Below are 23,922 nucleotides of genomic sequence, written 5' to 3'. Positions count from 1 at the left end.
AGGTTTTTACATCAGAGCAATTGTACAAGTAAAACTTGAGTAACTGAAATAGGAAGTGATTTTTATTTAAACTTTTTAAGATACCGGTTTTTGGCTTGGGGCTTTTTTTTTTTTTTTTGGTTAACACCAATTTAAATATGAAAGAAAATATGCCTTTATTAAGGATTCAACACCTTCATTTAAGGGCTGTGAAAGCACTCAATCCACATATTTAGGTCATCAAAGTCTTCCAACAAAAACAGGCATGACAAGACTTGATATTTCTGATATTTTGAGGATGAAAACAAGAAAAAAAACTTTCAGGCCTTTTTTATACACCATAAGGAAATAAGTTGGCATAAAATTAATATTTTTATTTTTATAATACCCCCAAGTCAGATTGCAGTCCCAAAAGAATTTACATTCTTAATTTTTAGATGTGGCTTAACAAATAAGGGTAATAAAAAACCAGCCAGCCAGGATATGACAAGAATTACAAAAATAGGAACGCACAGATAGTCAGAGAACAAGACCAACAGCTAAAAGATTTAATATTGCAAAGTTCATGTACATATTCATCAAGGAGTAACCAGCTCTATGTACTAGAACCTTTCTACATGAAATTCATGAGACAATGCAGCACACACTTTTTTCCCCTTTCACTGGGCTGGCTGTTATCAGTGCCTTTTTTAGTGCATGATCAGCCTGTTAGGATACACTATATTTTAAAACCCATGGCAACAAGTCTTGGAGCCCAGGTCTACAGACTCTGGCTCACAGGGCTCATGATACGCTATTACAAAAAAAAGTGTAGACATTCGGGCTCAGGCTGGAGCTGGGGGCAGGTTTCAGTGCCCATGCCACAATGTCTACACTGCTGTTTTTAGCATTGTAGCACGAGCCCGAGTTTTTAGACTTGGACTCGGAGACTCGCTGCCATGGATTTTAAAAACTGCAATACAGATGTACCCCAAGTCTTGTCATGGCACTGCTTGCCAAACTCAGCAATGGCCTACTTGTTAAGTCATTCCATCACCCAGTCATAGACCAAGATACTCTAAATCACACAGAATTCAGCTTAACTATCTCCCCAGATGGTCCCCACGACCCAGACAGCTGGAAACAGCATGCTCATAAGAAGCTTCTTCTGAAACATACTGATAGAGAAGCCAATTACGGGACAATAACAATGCTAGAAAAGTAGCTGATGCTGACAAAATAACCACAGATTAAGACAATGGTTTGTGCGGGGAAATTTCTATAGTAAAGTGCCAACTGGAAACCTTTATCCCAGATAATAGATTAGAAAGTACACCTAAGCAGTGGCACTGGGGGAGTGAGAAGATTATTTTCACTGTTGGGCTGCTACACCGAAACTATTTGTCTACATTGGCACTGCAGTGGTGGAAATTGGCAAGGGGAAGGACCACATGGTGTTTAGCTGTGGCATTTTAATCACATACACATTACTGAAAGCAATTTGTGTGTTACATTTCATAGGCATGCTAGGGGCTCCAAACTGTGGTTACCATGACAAAATTATGTAATGTACACAAAGCTTTAATGTATGAATAAAGTAAGAATTTTGTTCATGGCAAATGATTTTTCCTTATATTGAAAAGTTATATTTCAATTCTATCCAAATTTAATACTAAATAAAATATTTTCTTCTTTCATTGATATTGTTTCAAACTGGTTTGCATTTTTCCCATTCAAAACCACTTAAGGTTTGTTTGTTTGTTTGTTTTAAAAAAAACAACAACTTAAAACATAAGAAATTCTACAAACCAATACAAATGGTCCCCAGAGCTCGGATGACACTCAGGAGCGTGCCCTCTGCTATCTTTGTGCTTCTCAACAATCGAACCAAAGGACCAATTCCATTTCCTTCACATATTTGATTTTGATGAAGTTTACTATCTTTGCTAAGAGCTATGACTGCTTCACCTCCTTCCAAAACAAAGCAAAAATGTATGTTTAAAAACCTCCAATAAACTGTCCAATACTTTGCAAATTTATGCAAAACAAACAACAAAATCTTACCAACATACTGCATTTTATCAGATGGTGACAAGAGCATATCAATAATAAAGTTGTACCCAATCTGTTCTGCCATAAGCTTTTGCTGCTTCAGAGTTTGTCCTGCCAGTGCCCACAAAGTTGTAGCACCTTGTTCCTTAACTGTCAAGTGAAATGCCTGAAAGTTTGAAAAAAACAAAGTTTTTCCTTCACTAGCAGAATTTTAAGTCTTACACATTTAAAAAACTATTTACTCCATGATATTAAGGGTTTTCCAATTATTCCAAGTAACAGCCTATTTTACGCTTTTTTCTAATGAACAAATTGATTTAAGACTTTAGAAAAATTAAAATGCGAAATAAATTCTTGCCTTCAAGAGCTTTAAAAGATATTTTGTTGCTGATTTTTCCAGAAACTGTTTCTGTATATGAGTGTTGTTATCCGATAGTGCTTCTATAGCCATAGCACCTTTCACCTGCACAGTGATTTTCCTTCCACGGAGAAGTTCAACCAGAGGACCAATTGCATCTGCATTTGCAATGGCATCCTGCATCTTCTCATTCCCCCGAGCAAGTTCTGCAACAGCTGCTGAAGATACAGCCTGTAGCACATCTTTAAATGCATAAAGTATTAGTCAAACAGTGATAAGAATCAACAAAATTCTCTCTTTTTTTCCCTTAGAAGATTTTATTTCAGATTAGTAGTAATTGTGTTTCAGAGAGATGTTAGGGCTAATACACTTGTAGCATACTGATACAGATAGCTAAAATGCTGACTAAACATTTAGTCATTTCTGACTTCTGGATATTCTTCAAATTTAAATCCTAAGGCTATGATTGTCAGATGCCCAAAAAAATGTCATCCACATCACTAATGTGGTCCTGTGAACTTTAATGTTGGCTAAAATTGGTGGTTACACAAAGCAGTACTATCTGGATTTTATGGAAATCTTGCAAAAAGAAAATATTTTTACAGGTCAAGAACATGGGAGATTAGGCAGAACACTTCTTGTAAGCTTTTTGCAGATAAATTATTAACCTTAATATTGCATGAATATTGTATTATCACCCATGTATAAATTGTACATATAGGACTTGTTCTCATATACTTTGGGTTGTTATAAATGAAAACCAAAGTATGAAAAAGAAAAAATAGTAAAATTCTACACCAATGCAACTCCACTCAAATCAATTAAGTTGCACAGGGTAGAATTGAGCACAGAATGTCCCCTGCCAATCTACCCTCCGATGTCTTTTTCTTTCAGGGTCTGCAAATTATTTGTAAACAAATTTACCCAGTCTGAAGGCAATTTTAAAGTAACTTGCATGGAAATATTGTGAAAAACTAGTCTAAGTAGCAAAACATTAACATGGGCAACAAGGGCCTGATTCAAAGCCCACTGAAGTCAATGGGATTTTTTTAACTGACTCCAGTGGCTTTGGATCAGACCCTACAACAATCAAGCAAAAATAGTTACTCCTGGGGAAATTCTGCACCACTGCGCACGTGCATAATTAATGAGTCATGCATATTTTTATTTTTTTGCTCAGAAAAAAGCTTCTGCCGGAAAGTTGCTGCAGTTCCACCTTTTTCCTACCAGAGGGCGCTGTGGTGATAGAACAGAGCAGCAGCTTCTGGCGAGCCAGGGAAGAGAAAGAGCCTGCCTTTTTCACAGTGCCTGTCGGGTCAGGTCAGGAGACAAGGGCTATGGGGAGACAGACAGTGTGGGGTTGCTGGAGGGTCAGATAGAGGCTGATAAGGGCTAGTGGGGGAGGACAGAGTGGGGCAGGGGCTGAATGGGAGGAGAGGCGCAGGACCACAGGGGGGAGGAGGTGCAGGGGCACATGGGGATGGGGGGAGTGGGTGTCTGAGTGGAGGTGGAGAGACATTTGTGGACAGGGGGTGCAAGGACACATGGGGGCCAGACAGATGTGCCTGACTGAATGGGAGAGACTAGGGGTCAGCCAGGGTCTGGATGGGGGAAGCTCCCTAGCACTCCCTCCTCACCCCCCCAAAAAACCTGTTCCATACTTTTCCCATCTATACCCAACAACCCTCCAAGTCAAGGTGGATAAAAATAATTTTTTATTTAAATTGGATTTTTTTGATAAAATGCTTTTTGAGGAAAACACCTATCTAAAGATAGTTTTATTTAAAATACATTGTAGCTCAAAGATATCTCATCATGGAATAGGGATTATAAATTCTAATTCTATAGAATGAGACAATATATTCATGTAATGTTTAAGAAAAGTTTTGTTAATGAGTTCCAATAGTTCATGAATTAGGGACCCAATCTTATGGAGTTCCAGGGGCTTCTGTATAGATAAATTTAGGTTAATCTTTCTATCTACCCAATGGGACTCAGTGCTCAGTCTAGAAGATACCATCAGAGATGGTTAGTTTTGCAGTTCTCAAATTGTGGATTTGTGTCTCCAGAGATAACATGCTTGTTAACAGCAAAAATGTTTTAAATAAATAAATAATATATAGAGGTGAGAAATAGTTAAATAAAACAATTTAAATGTGTGTCTGGTGATGTTCTCCTCCTAATACAGCATGGCAAGAAAATCCTCCAAATATTAATGATTAATCTGTTGAATTGGAGATAGTTCACCTGCCAATGGTGTCATAAATATCTGCTTCAATTACCTTTGGTAAATGAAATAACCAAACAATCATTCATTTTCTGATATAGCTGTAAAACTAATCTGAAAAGTTTTCAAAATAAATCACTTTAAAAATGTATAGTGTATACCTTCTAAAAATGAAACCTACATCTATCTCTGAGTTGTGAAGAATATGTATTAAGGTTATAACCAGGGCCGGCTCTAGGATTTTTGCCGCCCCAAGCAAAAACAATTTTGCCCCCCCCCCCCGTTTTTTAATTACCCCACCCCCGGCCCCGCCTCAACTCCGCCCCTTCCCCAAATCCCCAGCCCTGCCTCCTCCCCCAGGCTCTCAAGCCTAGGAGGGAGGGAGGGAAGGAGGGGGAGAAGCGGCGCCTGCGCCGCGGCCACTTGGAGTCTCCCCCTCCCTTCCAGGCTCTCAAGCCTGGGAGGGAGGAGGAGCAGCGGCGCGCGAAACAACTGTTTCGCGCGCCGCGGCCGCTCGGGATCTCCCCCTCCCTCCCAGGTTTGAGAGCCTGGGAGGGAGGGGGAGACTCCGAGCGGCCGCGGCGCACGAATCAGCTGTTTCGCGCGCTGCGGCCGCTCGGGATCTCCCCTCCCTCCCAGGTTTGTGAGCCTGGGAGGGAGGGGGAGACTCCGAGTGGCCGCGGCGCGCGAAACAGCTGATTTGTGCGCCGCTGCTCCCCCTCCCTGCCAGGCTTGAGAGCCTGGGAGGGAGGGCGAGTAGCGGCGCGGGAATCAGCTGTTTGCGCGAGCGGCAGCAGCAGCAGAGGTGAGCTAGGGCGGCCGGGGCACATTTTTAGGGGCGGCATTCTGGCGCCGGCCATGCGCCCCTAAAAATGTGCCGCCCCAAGCACCAGCTTGTTTTGCTGGTGCCTAGAGCCGGCCCTGGTTATAACAACCAACAAGAATGCACTTTTATGTAGAAACCAATGATTAAATCGAGTCTTCCTGACTAGTGATTTAAATCAAATCCACCCTGCTCCAAGTTCACATCCAGGCTCCTTCCCAGCAATTACTTCCCTCTTCCTCAGCTCCTCCGTTACCCCTGACTCCCCCAAGGCTTTGCACTGCTTCTGAGAGGTGCGGGAAATACAGTTCTGCATTGTAGTTGAAATGAATTATTACTCAGAGTTCTGTATTCATAGGACTAAGTAATCTATTGGTCAAAAAACATTTCCTGAATCTTTTTTGTTGTCTGTATTGTTACAGACATACTTGCTGACAGGTATTTTGACATAAATGACCAATAATAATTGAAACTGGTGTGATTAGATTGTGTTATTTTGACAAATAAAACATGCAGAATTTGAAAATATTATGTGCAGAATTTTCAATTTTTTGTTGCAGAATTCCCCCAGGAGTATATAATAATACTCAAATCATTACTAATATGCGGAGTTTCCTTTTTCCAAATGTCTATAGTAAGAATATTAAACAAACATGTAAAAATAAAAGTTTACCTGATTGTGAAGTTAGAAACTCAACAAGTGCTGGAATACCCTGATGTTCCTTCACTGTGCTTTGATTCTGTTTGTTCTGGATGCATAACACCCGGATACAATTTATTACATTAACTAACAAATCCTGTAATTTAATTTTCAAAAGATTTATCAAAGGAGGGATTCCACCCTAAGGAAGGAAAAAAGCATATGAATGTAATATGGAACAATCCCAAAGAAAGAGCCATTGCAATTACATTCCATGTGCCTCACAGTATATATAAATGAATGGAACAAAAGATGTCAAATAGGTTTCATCAACTATGAAAATTACCTCATATTGGAAAAGCAAAGGATTTTAAAAAAATCCAGTCCTTTTTAGAAAGTAAAAAACGTGAACGTAACTAAAAGTTCCTGAATTAGGCTCACCAGCTCAGTAATGATATTTTGATTATTGTCGAACTGGGCAATATCGTATAGGATAACAGCACAGCGAGATTGCAGTTCAGGTTCACCAGAACCCAACAATTCAATTAATACTGAAATGCCTCCTGCTTCTACTAAAGCTTTAGAAATGGTGATGTGTGGTGAAATATTACTCAACACCCCTGATGTTATACATGCCAGCTTGATCTGGTGGCCTTTCAACAGATTGATTAGAGAGGGGATAGCACCTGCAATAAATAAGAAAACAAACCCATGATTATAGTCAGTGTGACAGGCATCCAATATCACATTTGCTTATTATTTATTTTAAACTGAGTTTATGAGAATTACATGAAATATTTTAGTAATTTCAAAAATAAAAACAAATGACAGGGACACTTAACATGCCAAGGCCTAAAATTTAATCCACCTATAAATATTATAATCTAATGGAAACTCCATTCCAACTCCAGACACACAATAAAATACTACTTTTGCCAAATGAACAAGGACTAAACCAATGCAGAGGCATTTTTATTTTAGAGGCCCCAGCCAGACCCTTATTTATGTCAGTTCTTACTACTTCTCCTCACTCTTGAAATCCTGTTTTAAAGCCTTCCTTCAGGTTGTTGAAACTATCCTTCAAGTTAAGCAGCTTTTTTACACTTGTGACCCATGTTAGAGTTTCATTTAATATATATTTTAAACCTTCGGTTTTGAACTGAGCTGAAATTATCACAGTTTTGCTTTGTAGCACCTTTGGAGACTCTTTATTTATGCACTAGTATTGTTGATAATGAATGATGACATGACAGCCAATTAATTTTACGAAAACTTATGGCTTTAAGATGTTAAAATAAAATCAAGTACACTTGCTATGCTATTTATATCACCTGAATCCAAAATGCATTTCCAGTAGAAATCTTTTGCTAAACAGAGAACTTCCAAGGATCTAACTGCCATTTCTGGCCTCGTAGAGTCTTCACACTGTAACATCTCTGTTGGGAATGTAAAACATTTTTAAAACATTTTCATTTCACAAAAACACAGCTGTCATTGAACGTGAACTTTAAAGATTATTTGAACTTAAAAATAACATACTTTTTCAGTTGTCCTTTTTAATGGCTTTTATCATAAGGATACGCCAATCAGGGATAAAAATCCTGGCTCCATCAAATTTAACTGACTTCAATGGGGTCCGTATTTTACTCCACATATGTTTCCATGTGGGTAAGAAAAAACAATCCTTGTTGGAGCTCATAGTTTTAAAAAAAACTTCTCCAGTTTACAGTGTTGTTCCACAGACTGGCAGCTAAGTACTACGATAGGAATGAGTACGTGTGTGCACATATACCAGTTTGTTACAATGAGATTCACAATAAAGGAAAAATTCTCTTCTTGGATAGGAGTGCTCTCATATTGCACCAAACCCCTCCTATGCAAAACTTCCATTACTGTCAATGGAAATTCTCTGCAACCCTCAAATGTTGTTCCTCTGATTGCACTTGAAACAATATAAACAATCTGAATTTATCGTTAAATCAACCTTTCTGTTATGGCTTAAAATTCAAATAGCCAACCTGTACTTAACATTTAAGGTGATTTTCAAGTCCTAATAACTGCCTTCTTCCCAGCAATTTTACATATATCCATATTTACTTTTTAGTTTGGTGATCAAAGGTCTATATTCTCAAAAATAACCATAGGATCAGGGAGTCCAAACATTACATTTGTGTGTGTGCTATGTACTGGTTTTCTGTGTGTGTCTTTGCATATAGCAAGTAGTCCACTTTAGCAGTCTACTTTAAAAATTGTACCATGGCAGCAACCAGATTAAGTATATGTGCTTTCTACATAAATAATCAAAGAAACAGTTTGTTGCTGTTAGGTGGTATTCATTTCAGGCTCCAAATCTAACAATATTTACCAAGAACACCTCTCATTTCAAAAATATTTCAGTTTGGGGCAACCCCAAAGGGTATGGGCAACTGTTTACATTCTCTCTAGCACAAATTAAATGAAGAAAGGTTTGTGGAAAGGTAGGATAACATGATAAGTGCCTCATTTTAACGTTATGTTTCTATTACATTGCTTGCATTGCTTCTACTGTAAGAAAATATATCCTCCCATCTTAATCCTCTTCCTAGTGTCCTCACCTAGTAAAATCATTAACTGCCATTAGCAGGGTTTAAATTGAGTGTCCCATATAATCTTCCTTTAATATTACTTCAGCTGTAGAGTATTTATTCTCTATATTATGATGTAAAGTTGACCTGCTTAGTTCGAAGCAAAGCTATTTAATTACATGTATAAGTACAAAGGGAAATTATTTAAATGAAATCACAATTTGAATAAATGCCCCAACTGGGAACAGTTTTGAATAGCATGTAAGGCCCTGTTTGTCTTTTGTGCAACCCTTATTCACATATGCCAGAAGCAGCAACTGAAACCATTACTATATAAGGAGACAACTTGATGGATACTCAACTCCTTCTTCATTATATTCCAGATTGGAGTTAATTGCCCTAATCCAGAGCAAAGCTGACCTAAATCAAGTAACTCTGGTCTCCCCTACATATAAGGATACTCAGGCAGCTTTTATATCACCGCTTGCCAGTGTTGGGGCTGTGGTTAGGGACTAGAGGTCTGGCCTGTGGTTCCCTATATCTAGGAATCCCTGTTTGCCATAATGGCCCCATTGGCAGCTGACACAGATTGAGGCAGTATTCAGCAGCTCCAGGATCAGGGGAGTATAAAGAAGGTCTTTGCTCTCCATATTCCTCAGCTGTGCTCAGCATACCTCAACTGCAGCTGAGGATCTGGCCCAATGAGCTCATTACTAGGTGAAGGGCACTTCCCTTTATATTATAATGGTAGAAAACCATTTCTTTTATGGATCAGAATTTACTGTTTTAAAAGATAAGAGAGTCAGGGGCTGACATAGGCCCCAGTCCCGCAATCAATTTGCATAGGTAGAACACTGTGGTAATGTGGAGCCCTCCTGAAAACAGTGAGACTCCATGTGGACATAAGAATTCACTGTGTGCATCTGATTGGAAAATCGGGACTATAAAGTGTGCTTAAAACCCAATGATAGCCAAAGAGCCTTTTTATGCAAAAAAAAAGTCCAGGAAAGAGAAGGGGACTAATTTTCAAACATGGATGTAAAAGTTATACCTGCAAAATTCCTTCTCTGCATCCCAACTGGATAACTGCACACATAAGTACCTACTTATTTATATGTACAGTAAGTGCAGATGTATTTTTATGGATATCCCAATGGTTTTGAAAAGGAGGCTGTAAAGTTGCAATTTAAAATAATAAATTGCTGGGTATGCTTCAGTAATGCAGAAGCTGGAAATATGTCTTTCTGAATTACACGCAAAGGTCCTGAGCCTACAAACACTTATATATGTGAATAATTTTAAACAGTTGAGTAGTCCCATTGAGCTCAATATGATTACTCACATGGATAAAATTAAGCACATGCTTAAGTGTTTGCAGGATCAGGGCCTAAGACAGTAGGAGAAACAGGTGTCTGAAAAAATAAGATACAGTGATCTCAATGGTAATTAAAATAGTATCAAAATAAAGCTATTTTTTGCTGCATGAAGAGTAGATAGTTCCTGCATGCTAAAAATAGAAACTATATTATATTCATCATATAACAATTAAGGACCAGATTGCCTTCAGTAACGCCTCTGCAACTCCATTCAAATTAATGGACTTCACAGGGAAAGCTAGAGATACAATTTAGCCCCAAAACATTCAAAATTCTATTTTTCATTATTTGTAGCTTGGTTTGGGAAGTACATTAACTATAGATATTTTCACCATTTTAGGGAAAATACCACTGGTTAAAATGAATCATACACAGACTTTTTATTTTAGAGAGAATGTATGTGCTTACCTACAAGAGTATTCCAAACTGGAAGATCTGGATTATCTAGCTGTATTAGATGCTTGAGAATTTCTGTGTGAAAGTACAGCACTGCTAAATGAATTATATTGTTTCCTTCACTGTCAGTTTTCTTCCAGTTGGCACCAAGAGAAAACAAATATTGAAGAGTGTCTAATGCTCCAGATGTGGCTGCAAGCAATAGTGGAGTAGAATGATATCTATGGAACACAAACATATTGTGGTATAAATTAATATGTAATAAAATATGAAGTATGCAAACAAGTTTATTTCATATAGTTATTTCAGCTGATTATAAACTATTATTTTTCAAAAATGGAATCCATGAGGATGTGAATGCATAAACTCTCTGTTCAGATTAATCTGTCTTGGATTTACAGTTTCTGCTTGTTTGATTTTTAATTGTTCATCTGATTTCTGACTTAGCTGAGGCTCCCTGGTGGTCATACCAAATTCTACTCAGTCAGTGGTAGTTTTTACACTGATTGCCACTGAGATTGCATTAGGTCCTTCTTTTCCTATTTCTCAATGGTAGATATCTGTGCAGTATCATGACTGAATGATGCTGAGAGTGCATCTTCAAGATTTCAGCAGGTCTCCTCTTTTTCTTCCCCACAAAACAATGATTTTATGCTATAGCCTAAATATGTCTCAGGACTTTGAGGGCCCAATTCTGACCTCATACAGAAATGTAACTTCTGTTGACCTGAGTGGGTGCTGCACAATCCTATTGGACAGCAAAATTAGGTCCTGAATTTCTATTGCTTATAACATTCCTTCACCCACCCAGAGCATAGGAGCATCATGAGCAATAGAAATTCACAATCATGAGTATGATAACACTGAAGTTGTACAGCCTGGAGACAATGGGGCCCCAATACATATAACTCCCATTAAAGCCAAAGGAGTTGCTCCCATATAATTAAGGACATATATATGAGCATATAAATACTGTTATTTTACTCCTCATTCTAGAAAGGCTAATTCATCTTCCAATACGGGGCTGTATTTGTATGGCAAGACAGAAATTTTAGGAGAGGGGGCATATTTGTGGTCTTTCAAGCACACTGTATTATATAAAAGATAAAGCACCAATCGTCACAGTGTTAAAACTCTAGTGACTTACTCAGCTGTTGTTTCAGCCTCTAGTAGATCTGGGTCTTTTCTATAGAGAACCGTGATACAGGAAATGTTGTCATAGAATGCAGCAAAATGTATAGCCATCCAGCCTCGATCATCCGTTAATTTATAATCTGCCTTAAGGGCCAGAAGACAAGTAAGTGCTTCAATGGATCCACACTGAGCTGCCAGGTGTAAAGCAGTAGGGCCTAAAGCTAATGGATACATAAAAAAAGCTGATACAATGGGCATAATTTTCAAAGTGATGCACCTAAACTGTGCCTGCAAAACATGATGTAAAATCTCCACGTAACTATTTGCCAGTTTTACCAGCACTGTTTTCATGCCATTCTAATCACAGAATAAGTTATTCATCTCTACGAGGTCTTGAGTTAATATCAAATTGAAGCTTTTGAGATAAAAGGAAAACATCTGAATGTATCAACAGATTTAAAACTAAAGATGTCCGAAGTTATAACTTCAGTGGTAATAATATAGTATTTTATACTTTTCAAAACAAACAAACAAAACAAACATCCTGCCTTCCATCCCACGCAAGTCATGGAAAAATCTTATTTTTATAGCTTTCAAAGCCTTGGACAGACTTAAGCAGTGTGGAAACACATTTTCTTAAAGTATGAACTCCTTAGTTTTAATAAAAATATTCCATTTCTCTGCTCCTTAGCTGTAATCTTTCTAGCTTCCACATGCTGCATAGGTAAAGATAATAAAGGTAATATTTGATTTCTTTACCACTCACCAGTTCTTTCCCCAGAGGTCTCCTTTTCTTGCAAATTTGGTTTTCCTGAAAGTGAACATATTTAACACAATCAGATATATTGGCACTACTCTGAAAGCATAGCAGACCCAGGACCGTTACAGGTAGTATCACAGACCCACAGTCTCCAATCTGTGCTATGCAACCAGATCCCTATAGAAGCCTAGGCAACTTTAATAGGGATTCTGTGGCTGTGTGGAGCCTAATGAAGGATTGGAGTCATAGTATACTTTTTTCTAAAACTGATACTGAGCTGTGTTCCACTAAAGGCAAAGTTTATAGTACAGTGCATGAAAGTGGAGGCTGTAGTGAGATGGTAGAGACAACTACATAGACTCTATGTCCACTGGAGAATTTACCACACCTGGAGACACCTCAGTAAGGAAGTGGGGTTTAGAATTGAAGTTTTAGAATTATGGGGCAACTATAGTGCCCACACTAGAGGATATGTTCCACCAGAGAAGGCATAGTCCCTTAATGCTCCTAACTATCAGTTCCTTTGTCAAGTAAAAAAGGATTAAAAGATGTACTTAAATGGAGTTCAAAACACTTATATTAGGTTTGAATTGGGAATGTATCAAGGAATAAATAACATGAACAGTAGTGAGGAAGTAGTTAGTTTCAGATAATAAGACCTATAAAAACAGAACTTATCCATTATTTAATTAATGGATCTCCAGTCTTGGCAGAATAAGTGTCTGCACTCCATCTCCTTTTTCTTAAAGAAAAGGAACATAAAGGGCTGTTCAGCCTCTTAACTTGCAACACTCATTGAACTGGCTGAGATCACTTATATCAAGAAATTTCTCTGAAAAATTTAAAGAGCAGTCAGGCAACTGGATAGTTTAAAAGAAGGTTTCCCTACCTCAGTAAAGATCACATTGAATGCATTGGCTTTGGATTTCAAAGCAAAGCAATTATTCACTTAGAACTGAAACACCAAGCTCTAGAGGAGAATTAACTATTTTCCATATATTCTTAAACACAGCAGATGACAAGCCAAAGAATTCTAAAATATGAAACCTATCCCCTAGAATGAAGGTGTGGAAGATAGGAGCTGCTGACAAGTGAAATGTAGAATTTTCCAGTGCAAATCCTATAGCTTTCCTCTAATGTTTTCATGAAATCCCAGTTACAGTAATCATGAGACATCACATATTGGGACTACCTTCCCATGGCTGGAACTTAGTTTACTACTGATGAAAGAATTACAGACAGCTTTAAGTAGAACTCTGAACAAGTCTTCCAAGTTCCCATGCAATATGTACCCATCCCCCACTCAGCTTCCCCTTCTTTTACATCAAAATCCTAATGTACTTAGTCAAAGTTCATGGCTTCTGTGGGAGTTTTGCTTCAGTAAAAGCTGAGTAGAGACAAGACTTGGCCAGTAGACTCTACCTTCTAATTTTCATTAAAATGTCAAATCTTCCCTTTCTTGAGATGAACTCTTTTTTGCTTACATTGTATATTTATAACAACAAAAAATACTAAAAGGTCTCATAATATTTAATGTACTAATTACCAGCTCTGTCCCCCTTAGTCTCACTCTTCTGTGAACGTCTTCCTAAAACAAAAATATATTTATGATCGTTAGCTACAGTCTACATGTTTTTATTAAATCGTATATTGGATATATTCTAATTCTATATATTTCTAATTATATTTGTATACATGTCATAAATCAAGCAAAATGGAAACTTAGAGGGCTACATTATGGCAGTAATTTAAAGAAACTGAAAAGCTGGATGGTGACGACTGTAAAAGCACAGGCTGAAATTCACAAAGAGAGATTGATACATTTATAAAATTAGTTGTAAAGCACATTTTGGACTATACTGTACATTGCAGAAAGAAAACAAAGAGTGGTCACAGAGGAGGTTTCTAATATTTCTAGGGAGGGAAACTTTTCTGTTGCCCACAAATGCTCTGGAACCCATACAGCCCAACATGTTATTCCAGTGCAGAGGAATTTGTTCCCTCTTTCCTCCCCACCACAGAAGAGGTCAGGGGTCCAGTGATAAATTCATCATTACTTAGAGTCTTTAAATCTATATTGCATATCTTTCTTAAAAGTCCTCTGATTCAACCTCAGTTCATGAGCTTGATAGTGTTCACTGATGTAGTAGGAAAAAATAATTTCCTCCATTATAGGAATTACTAGGTGAAATGTATTATGCAAGAAATCAGACGAGATGATCGTAGTAGTCTTAAAAATCTGTGCATCTACAATCCCACGGATCTTGGAGATCTGCTAGATACAAAGGCCACCCACATGAAAGATACTTTCCTCTATATTGCCACATGGCTCCCCTGGCTCCTTGCAGTACCTAACAAAAGAAACAGTGCAGCCACATGTGCTCCCCCAACTGCCGATGTCCAGAAATGCCCGAAGGTGTAGATTTAATAGATCAGTAAATTTATGTGAATTCAACTTGCAGTAATTTGCACTGCTCTACTCCACGGTTTTTGAAGAGGAGAGAATGAGATATAGAATGAATGTCCTCCCCAGCCCCTTGCCTCTCACTTCACAAATCTGGATCCCTGTGAAATTCCTGCAGAGAGGCTTTCACAAGGTTTAGAAAGAAGAAACATTCCACTGTTCTGGTATTCCCTCCTTCCATGACTCCCCCCTATCAGAGAGCTCCCCTCTGGTGATGGAAGTGACAGGGAACATGGGGCCCCCACAATCATAGCTTCCCGACATATAGACTCATAGACTCATAGACTTTAAGGTCAGAAGGGACCATTATGATCATCTAGTCTGACCTCCCGCATGATGCAGGCCACAAAAGCTGACCCACCCACTCCTGGAATAATTCTCTCCCTTGACTCAGCTGCTGAAGTCCCCAAATTGTGATTTAAAGACTTCAAGTCGCAGAGAATCCTCCAGCAAGCGACCCCTGCCCCATGGTGCAGAGGAAGGCGAAAAACCTCCAGGGCCTCTGCCAATCTACCCTGGAGGAAAATTCCTTCCCGACCCCAAATATGGTGATCAGCTGAACCCCGAGCATGCGGGCAAGATTCTCCAGCCAGACCCTCTGGAAAAAGTTCTCTGTAGTAACTTTTAATATCCCATCATTGACCATTGTTACTAATTACCAGCGATGGCACGTTATTGACCTATTGACTAAAATCACGTTATCCCATCAAACCATCCCCTCCATAAACTTATCATAACAAAGACTTCACACTTAAATTAGCCCAGTTTCCAGACAGACACACACACACACCCCTCCTATAAATCCACCAGCCTCCTTAAATGCAGGAAAGGAAAAGGTGATCTATGCCAATATATATATATATCTCATATCTTACCCAGGTTAAAGTGAACATTGCGCCTCTGATTGATATTCAAATGAGATTTAATCAGCTGACAGATAATTGGCACACGGTTGTGTATGGAAGCATGATGGAGAAGAGCATAACCATATTCATCTACAACACTGAGACTGGAAGTAGATGTTTTACGACAAAAAGTATAGAAGATAGCAGATAGTCCTCTCTCAGCAGCAGACTTCATACCATAAGGTAAACTCTAAATCCATGTAAATAGAATAATAGACAGTATGTCAAAGAGGAATAAAACATTTACTGGAAAAGGAGACACTGGGAAGAGGCAACCTCCAATTCTTAAATTGTGGGTCTATATTGAGGGCAAGATCTTTAGCAGATGTAAATCCACTTAACTCCCTGGACTTCAACAAATGTGTGTCTGGACCCTGAAAATGACTATTTAAAAATGGCAGCATACTACTCAACGGATCTGCCCCCTGTGTATTCAGAATCACGTCTATTTACTTGAGACTAAACAACAACTTTTTATTACATTTTACTCCTGTTTACACTGCAGCATCAAAGATGTACAACAGGAGTGTGAGCCAATTTCTATTCTGTTGATAATGCATAAAGCAATCAATCGAGTTACAAGTGCATAGTCAAATTATTGCCCTTTGTTATACTTGTTTAATTCTATTAAAGAGAATGGGGTTGCTCTTATGTAAATGAGAACAGAATGTGAGAATAGTGGGTTTAGAGAGATGTTACTGAAGCCACAATTTTGCCTGCAGAATCATCACTGATGATGTGCATGAGCCTCAAAAAATACAGCTTCACTGTTAGATTTCAGGTGGAACCTGCAGCACTGGCAGTTATTAAAAAAATCATTGTTTTACTTGTAAACTGTGCAAACTTATTCTGGAATCAAGAGACATTCAACATAAAGCCATTTTTAGAGTCAGTTTCCAGAGTATAAATGCTCTTTCAGAAAAACAATTATACAATAAGTAGGATACCTTGCATTTAATAGCTTTCTTATAACCAAATCTTTTCTTGAATTGCTCCAGTGACTGGATATCAGTTAATGGAAGCCTTTTAGGCTTGAGAGTGCTTATTATTTCATTTATGGCTCCCCACCATGGGGTTTTATATAGCTGCTGATAAAAAGTTTCCAATTCAATGGAGATCACATAGTAGCTGTAACAAAAAACAAAACAAAGAAGTTTAAAAGGAAACATTTTAGCTCTTTTGTGTACTTTGTGCTTTTATATATAAAATTAAAATACACAGCCAGGTCCTCAGCTGGTAGAAGTTGTCAGAGTACCTTTAAAGTCATTGGAGCTACACCACTTTACACCAAATGGGGATCCGGCTCTGTGTCTTTACATACAAAAATATTTTCAATGTACTGTCATTGACAGAAGACTAATAAAATATATAAACAAAAAATCATTATACTACTATACATGTCTGAATAATCAAAAGTTTAAGAATTTTTCAGTAGTTGGTATAGCTGAGAATACTTATTTCAAGTTTAATACATCTTATTTAAAACTACTGAATATTTACATAAAAACATTCTCTCCTACAGAACACTAACATTACAAAAGTTTAACAACAAACAACAATTTTAAAAACTAAACATTTGCCTCAGACTGTTTGTGCACTTTTACATTTTTTGTATAATACAGTTGTGTGAATTCGTTCAATTGCTGGGATTTAAAACATGCTTCTTTTCATATTGTCTTGGAACAATATTTCTGAGACAGAATCCTAATTTTATATTATGTTTCTACAGAATTTAAGAATAATTCATAATTTCAAGAAAACTTAACCAAAGTTTACAAGCTAGGGGTATGAGATTTAAAAAATTGTGTTTACACATAAATTTAATCAAGTAACTCAATTAGCTTTATTACTTTAATATATTAAACAGAACATTATTTAGACTACTAAAATTAAATTTTGATCAGAACACATTTTCTCAAACACTACTCAGACTTGGTGTTCTTGACAACTGTGATTTATTTCATTTATAGTCAGCAGGTTCAAGTAATCAATAATTGTTTTGAAAACAGCAGTAAACCACCAGACTATCACTTTGGCAATTTTTACATAGTTTAAATATACAGTATGAGGCATGTTCCTTACCTCTTTCCATCAAATTCCATGGTTGGTATGGAGTAATGTTCTCTGTATGCTATATCCGGGTCTAACAACTGGGCTACATGGTTTGATGCACAAATCTGTATGTCATCAAAGACGGCCTAGAACAAAAGAATTGTTATATTAACCAACTGTAAATGTTTACATTTATAAAGTGGTTGTCTGAATGGCTAAGAACTGACCAGAGCCATAGGGTCACTGAGAGCCCAACAACTTAAATTTTGTCTGTGTTATGCCAAACATACAAGCTGAAATCCATTCTGATCACTGTGCATCTACACACACAGGCTGCTTTCAGAGACTGTTGAAAGTTAAATCCACTCCCAATGTGAAGTCTCACTGAGGGAATAGTCTTGATATTGAATGTGGATGCAATGGCTGTGCCTAGCAAACACTCTCTTTAGTACAGACAGGAGGTTTGATCCCTGGGAAATGAATGGATTTTGCCGGCCCCTTTAACTGCCATTTTTCCCCTCAGAGTGGCTATGATACAATACCATGCATTGTGTTGCACAGGGAGAAATCTGTCCCTTGCATTCTATGCATCCTTTAGGGCAATACTGCCTCTGTAACCAAGGATACCAATCATGGCAGGTAGAAACAGCAACCATCATTCTGTGTATGTTCATTCTGTCCTGTTAGACTCCTGAACTCTAGTATTAGTCATGTCTGTGAAGAACATTCAGCTGAAAATGGCATGGGGACCTTGATGGTGCTCTGGAGCAATGGGCTGATTCAGAACAAACTGAATTCCATTATCCAAAATCAGTAGATGTTTGACCTCACAGCTGAAAGTCCAGTAGAGACTAACGGTGAAATACTGGTTCCACAGAAGTCAATGACAAAAACACCCATTGACTTCAATGGAGCTAAGACGTCACACTAAGGTGATAACTGTGGCTATAGGACAGAATCCCTGTCCTTTCTATAGGATATAATTTGGGGGATAATGCCTCTGACTCAGACCGTTTGCAAATCAGAGAGCTTCCAACTCTCGACAAACTGTGAAGATGCAAATGGAAGTATGCTGAAGACTGAGAACTGGAGCCAGACCCACACTAAAGGAACTGATGAAAGAGAAATGTGTGAATATGTGTATATTTTGGGGGGGAGGAGGAGAAATAGTGTGTCATTCTCCCCCCACATATGCAAACCTAACTTCCTGAAAATTCTTGCATTGTGCACTCTGTATAGTCAGCTGAAGTCAGCATACATAACAGTTGTGCTACAAACTAGTAAACTGATGACACTGAAGATTTACTATAAGGAAATATTGCACTGTTACTTTAGCCTGGCTCTACTATATTTCTCTTACCAAGAAATCTGCAGGATAACACCTTTTTCATGAGCACATGATTTCCTTAGCTCTCACTGGTATTTTTAACAAAAGTAGAATATTCTCTTATACTATATTAGCTGCAAGTACACACACACAAATCATAGAAAAGATACTGAATCAAAACCTTTATCTTTTCTGAAACATCCTCAAGAGAAGGTGTACCAACATCAAATTCAATTCCTCCATGGACATGAAAATACTCATTCTTTATGTAATGAAAATGTTGGCATTTAAAATCTGGCCCAAACACAAATGGAGGCAATTCTCGTTCAGTCTTAACTTTATCATCTACAAAAAGAGGACATTTTTTTAGAGCATGACAGAAGGTTAAAGTACTACAACATAATTAATTTCTTAATGCTGTCTAAAAATCTTAGGTGCTAAGCAATTACATATTAGTGTGTTTCATTGAGAAATGATTCTGTAATACTAGTTTAGAATAAATATTTCAGTCCAAATTCAACTATGCTGGAGCTTCACAGACTTCAACAGAATTACATCAGGGATGAATTTGGCTCCCTGTACACAACGAGCATCCAAGTTATCTACCACAGTCTGAATTAAGTTATTTGCAGTTGCTACTCTTAGAATGTACAAAATACTAGTTTCTTCGCACTTAAAAGACATTCACTTTCTTATATAATTATAATTTTATTAAAATTTTCAGAATACATGGTCAAATGATTTTTAAAGTACTGTAATTTAATATAATATGAACAATATACAATTTGAAAATAAAAACAAAATTATTCCCTGTCTTTTTTGTAAGCTGCGTACCTGAATATGGTTGAAGAAGTTGATTTAAATTTGGAATTTTCATCTTTCTTTTTAAGCCAAGTAAAAATGGAATCAGAAAGCTCATTATTTTTAGATATTCAATATCCTTACGGATTTCTGCTTTTTTCTCTAAGTGCTTCTTCACAAGTTTTTGCTGAAGAATTAGCCTCTGCTGCACCCTTTGGTATGTTACTGTGTCAAGGTGATCCTCAGTCAATTTTATCACATTAGAAAGCCCATATGCTGCATCAAATTTACACACATTTTCATGTTGCTGAACTTGTGTAGTACCAAATGTCAACTTAAGTAGTATATTGTCTGCATACTGCATAAAGAGATTTTTTTCTTGTGCACTGTTAGGGTCATAAGTTGGATCTTCATTCATGTTTTCATCATAGATTCCCTCAAAATCTGGTTCATTGGAAAGATCAACTAGACCTGCATCACACACACAAAAATCTACATAAATAACCATATAGCTACTGGATGCAAGTAAAATATATTTTAAAAAACTAATGCCTGTCAAAAAAATAATTTAATACAACTGTTTAATTCTGACAAGGATATTTTTATTTTTTACATTGCATAATATTATGTACTTATCTTTATATTAACATATTAAACATCACCTTGCTGTTATATACAAAATTGTATCAAATCAGACTGCAATTTAACTATATCGGGGGGAAGGGGGAGAATTAGGGAATTTCCCAGTAAGAGTTGCTCCTTTCCCTCAGTGTTCTAGTGGATATACTGGGCATCCTGATAGCACCCATCTTTCAGATTATCTTTTTCTCGAGCAAATTTAGTGCTCATGAAAATGCCAAATAGACAGCCCTGGAAAAATGAATCCCTCTACTTAGCTACACAATAGTCAGAGCTGTAGCTGCAGCACACGCCTCCCCACTCCCTTGGCAGTGGCCTTGTTCTTGTTCTGATGGGACTACCAGTAGGGGTGAGAGACTTCCTCTCTGCTGAGACTGCCAGTTATGACCTGCTCTGATTCCCATTTAAGTCACTGGAAAGTCTCCCATTGATTTTAATAGGACTTGGATCAGGTAATTACTGCCAACACGGGGCACGATTTTGTAATGTGTATACTTGTCACTAGGAACTGGATTAAGGCACCAACTAATTTCTCATAAGCCACTAAAGAGTAATGACAGTAAATCAGTGGTTCTCAACCAGGGGTACGTGGACCCGTGGGGGTAGGCAGAAGTCTTCCAGGGGTACATCAACTCATCTAGATATTTACCTAGTTTTACAACAGGCTACATTAAAAGCACTAGCGAAGTCAGTACAAACTAAAATTTCATACAGACAATGACTTGTTCATACTGCTCTATATACTATACACTGAAATGTAAGTACAATATTTATATTCCAATTGATTTATTTTATAATTATTTGATAAAAATGAGAATGCAAGCAATTTTTCAGTAATACTGTGCTGTGACACTTGTATTTTTATGTCTGATTTTATAAGCAAGTAGTTTTTAAGGGAGGTGAAACTTGGGGGTACACAAGACAGATCAGACTCCTGAAAGGGGTACAGTAGTCTGGAAAGATTGAGAGCCGCATTAAATCAATACGAAACTGAGCTTGATTTTAACCAGTGACCCTGGTTCTATATTTCATTACCAGTCTCTACCATCAGCTGTTCTTGAGATATATTTGTGAGAGCCACAGGATTTCTCTCAGGTGCTTTTAGTCTTTTGTTTAGAAGATTTCTTTTTATTTTAGCCCAGTCTTATTTGTTATATATTAAAAGAGTAGCTAATTTTAAATCTTAATAATAAAGCCAAATTTGTGATCTAAAAAAACCCTTTGTAAAAAAATACATACAAACTTTTTTCCAAGTATTTAGAGCCATATTTTCAGAAGGGTTCAGCACCCTGCAGCGTTAACTTTCCTGAAAGGAAACTACAGAGTGTTGACCACTTTTGAAAGTCTGGCCGCTTAATATAGGTGCCTCAACACCATTTTGAAAAAATGATCTTTGAAATATTTTTCTTTTAGTTTCCAACTTGATGACTTTTCATATTGTCCAGCAATCTCTTGCTTTTTCAGATAATGACCCCTAGCTCTTAGGAATATGCTAAGTATTTATCACTTGTAAGATTATTTTTCTTTAAATGGGTTATAATGGCTGAAAATAACAGCAGAAAATAACTGGTTTTTTACTCACCTGCTGAACAAAACTCTGAAAAAATATTTTTTTCTGTTTGTGGATTCCCATCCATATCAATATCCATACTGGAGCGCCACAATTCAGAGAACCTGACACGTTTTTCTTTGGGCATATACACACCATGCCACAGTGCTTTTAACATGTAGTCAACGCTGATCAAGATTTGTCCAATTCTGGTGTCAATGTAAGCTGGAGGAAGCTGACAAGATGTGCTGTGATCGTAATTGGAATCTAAGCTGATGGAAGGAATTTGGTTTAAACAGTAAATTCCTACAGCCAATTCTCTCACAATCTGATGAACTTCTTTACAGTCCAAAGGTACATCTGGCACCACTGGTGCTAGGAAAATTGCAGTCGGGAAACTTATGTTTTTTAGCTGACCCATAAGTCCACTGGGAAGTTCTAATGGCTGGCGTAGCTCATCTTTAGAAGCCAGCCAGCTACAAGAGGTAGTGGTAAGTAATTCCTGTAACTCACTTCGGTCAAATTTGTCAAAGAAGGCACTGGCATTTCTCTGTACTGCTAAATTTGCTAAGTAGGTTGTCTCATCTGCTTGTTCATTTCTAGGTAATGTTTTTTTGACAGACCTCAGCATTCTTCAATAGTTCCTTTCTGCGGTGTCTAAAATTAAATACTTATAGAAACATAAGACAAACAAGTATAATAGTTATTTAAGTAGGTATTAATATTTGTAAGAAAAATGACTCTCTTTAATAACAAGATTAAAATATACTACCGCATACATGAGGTGTTCCAAGCTTTTTCAAGGCAACACAATCTTTGAAAATTTTATTTTCCTTGAACCAAGAACTTCATTTTGCCTATGATATCCAAGGATTGAATTGGGCCAGCTTGCAATAACCAAGTGAACTTTTAAAAAATATGTATTTATGGAGCCAGGCATTTTGTGCTTTAGAATCTAAGATGTTATTTAAAAAAAACACTATGACCCTCATGGCTGGAAAAAACAACCTTCAACTGTGAAAAAGTACAAATCAATGTAGTGATATTTACAGACAGACTAAAACAATTGCTCTGGGCAAGTGTGACTGCCCCATCACTCTGAAATGGTTGTTGAAGATGAAGTCTAGTAATGATAATTTAAATATCCACATTTTAAATTCCTTTCTTTCAGATTACCCTATAAGGCAGGGACTATGTCTTTGCTTGTAATGCACGGGACACCTGTGAATGAATTCTCAAATCTTCACATGGTGTTTTCTAATACAGAGCAAACACTAAATACCATTTACTACCCAAGGCATACATTATTATGTATCTCATAAACAGGGCCACCAGATTCGCATGACATACATTTCTTTTATCATTTCTCCTCTTCTTCCTACGCAGGGTCTTGAATACTGCAAGAAACCACTCATTCCCACATTGTCCCTTTGAACTCTCACTTTCTACATGCTAATACTTCTTCCTGTTGGGGATTGCTCACTCAAGCTGTTTATGGAAACATAACTCCCTGCAGATTCAGGACATAAGTCCTGTCTTACACAGAACCCAGAATCACAGAGAGACAGTCACTTGAGCATCCAAAAAGAGAAATCCTACACCCAGAAAACCTAGCAAGTGGTGAAATGTTAATTTTGGAAGTGCAGAAGCTCTAGAACCACCTACTGAAAAAATAGAGATTATTTAGATCCCAACAGGTACAGCAGTGTAATTCTGGCAGGGCCTTGGAGTGACATGAAAATTAATACTAGCATTTTAAAACTTATCTTTAATAGTCCTTTAAAAATCCAGGAGGGGGTTCATGATTTTGAAAGAAAATCCCTCTTGGGAAAAAAAAAATCACATTTCAATTTATGACTTTGAATTTACTATTGTTACAAGTAACCTCTAAAAATAA

At 37.5% G+C, this 23,922-nt stretch overlaps 1 protein-coding gene across 1 annotated transcript in view; it reads right to left on the bottom strand.

The window, feature by feature from the left end:
* ANKAR (ankyrin and armadillo repeat containing) overlaps window positions 1-22,656 on the bottom strand; it is a 52,051-nt gene extending 29,395 nt beyond the window's left edge. Inside the window, exons 1-16 of the mRNA XM_065413417.1 lie at window positions 22,059-22,656; window positions 19,871-20,308; window positions 19,218-19,381; window positions 17,740-17,855; window positions 16,605-16,785; window positions 15,628-15,847; window positions 13,835-13,876; window positions 12,295-12,339; window positions 11,542-11,749; window positions 10,407-10,615; window positions 7,390-7,494; window positions 6,500-6,744; window positions 6,092-6,260; window positions 2,369-2,610; window positions 2,023-2,176; window positions 1,768-1,929 (exon numbers count right to left, since the gene is read on the bottom strand). Of these exons, the coding sequence (XP_065269489.1) occupies window positions 1,768-1,929; window positions 2,023-2,176; window positions 2,369-2,610; window positions 6,092-6,260; window positions 6,500-6,744; window positions 7,390-7,494; window positions 10,407-10,615; window positions 11,542-11,749; window positions 12,295-12,339; window positions 13,835-13,876; window positions 15,628-15,847; window positions 16,605-16,785; window positions 17,740-17,855; window positions 19,218-19,381; window positions 19,871-20,308; window positions 22,059-22,656 (3,298 nt within the window). The remainder of the gene's footprint in view (window positions 1-1,767; window positions 1,930-2,022; window positions 2,177-2,368; window positions 2,611-6,091; window positions 6,261-6,499; window positions 6,745-7,389; window positions 7,495-10,406; window positions 10,616-11,541; window positions 11,750-12,294; window positions 12,340-13,834; window positions 13,877-15,627; window positions 15,848-16,604; window positions 16,786-17,739; window positions 17,856-19,217; window positions 19,382-19,870; window positions 20,309-22,058) is intronic.
* Window positions 22,657-23,922: the final 1,266 nt, after the last annotated feature.

Source organism: Emys orbicularis, chromosome 11 (assembly GCF_028017835.1).
Source record: "Emys orbicularis isolate rEmyOrb1 chromosome 11, rEmyOrb1.hap1, whole genome shotgun sequence".
NCBI classification, from domain to species: Eukaryota; Metazoa; Chordata; order Testudines; family Emydidae; genus Emys; species Emys orbicularis.
Note: the sequence above shows the minus strand (reverse complement) of the source record. Positions and strands in the feature narration are given on the sequence as shown.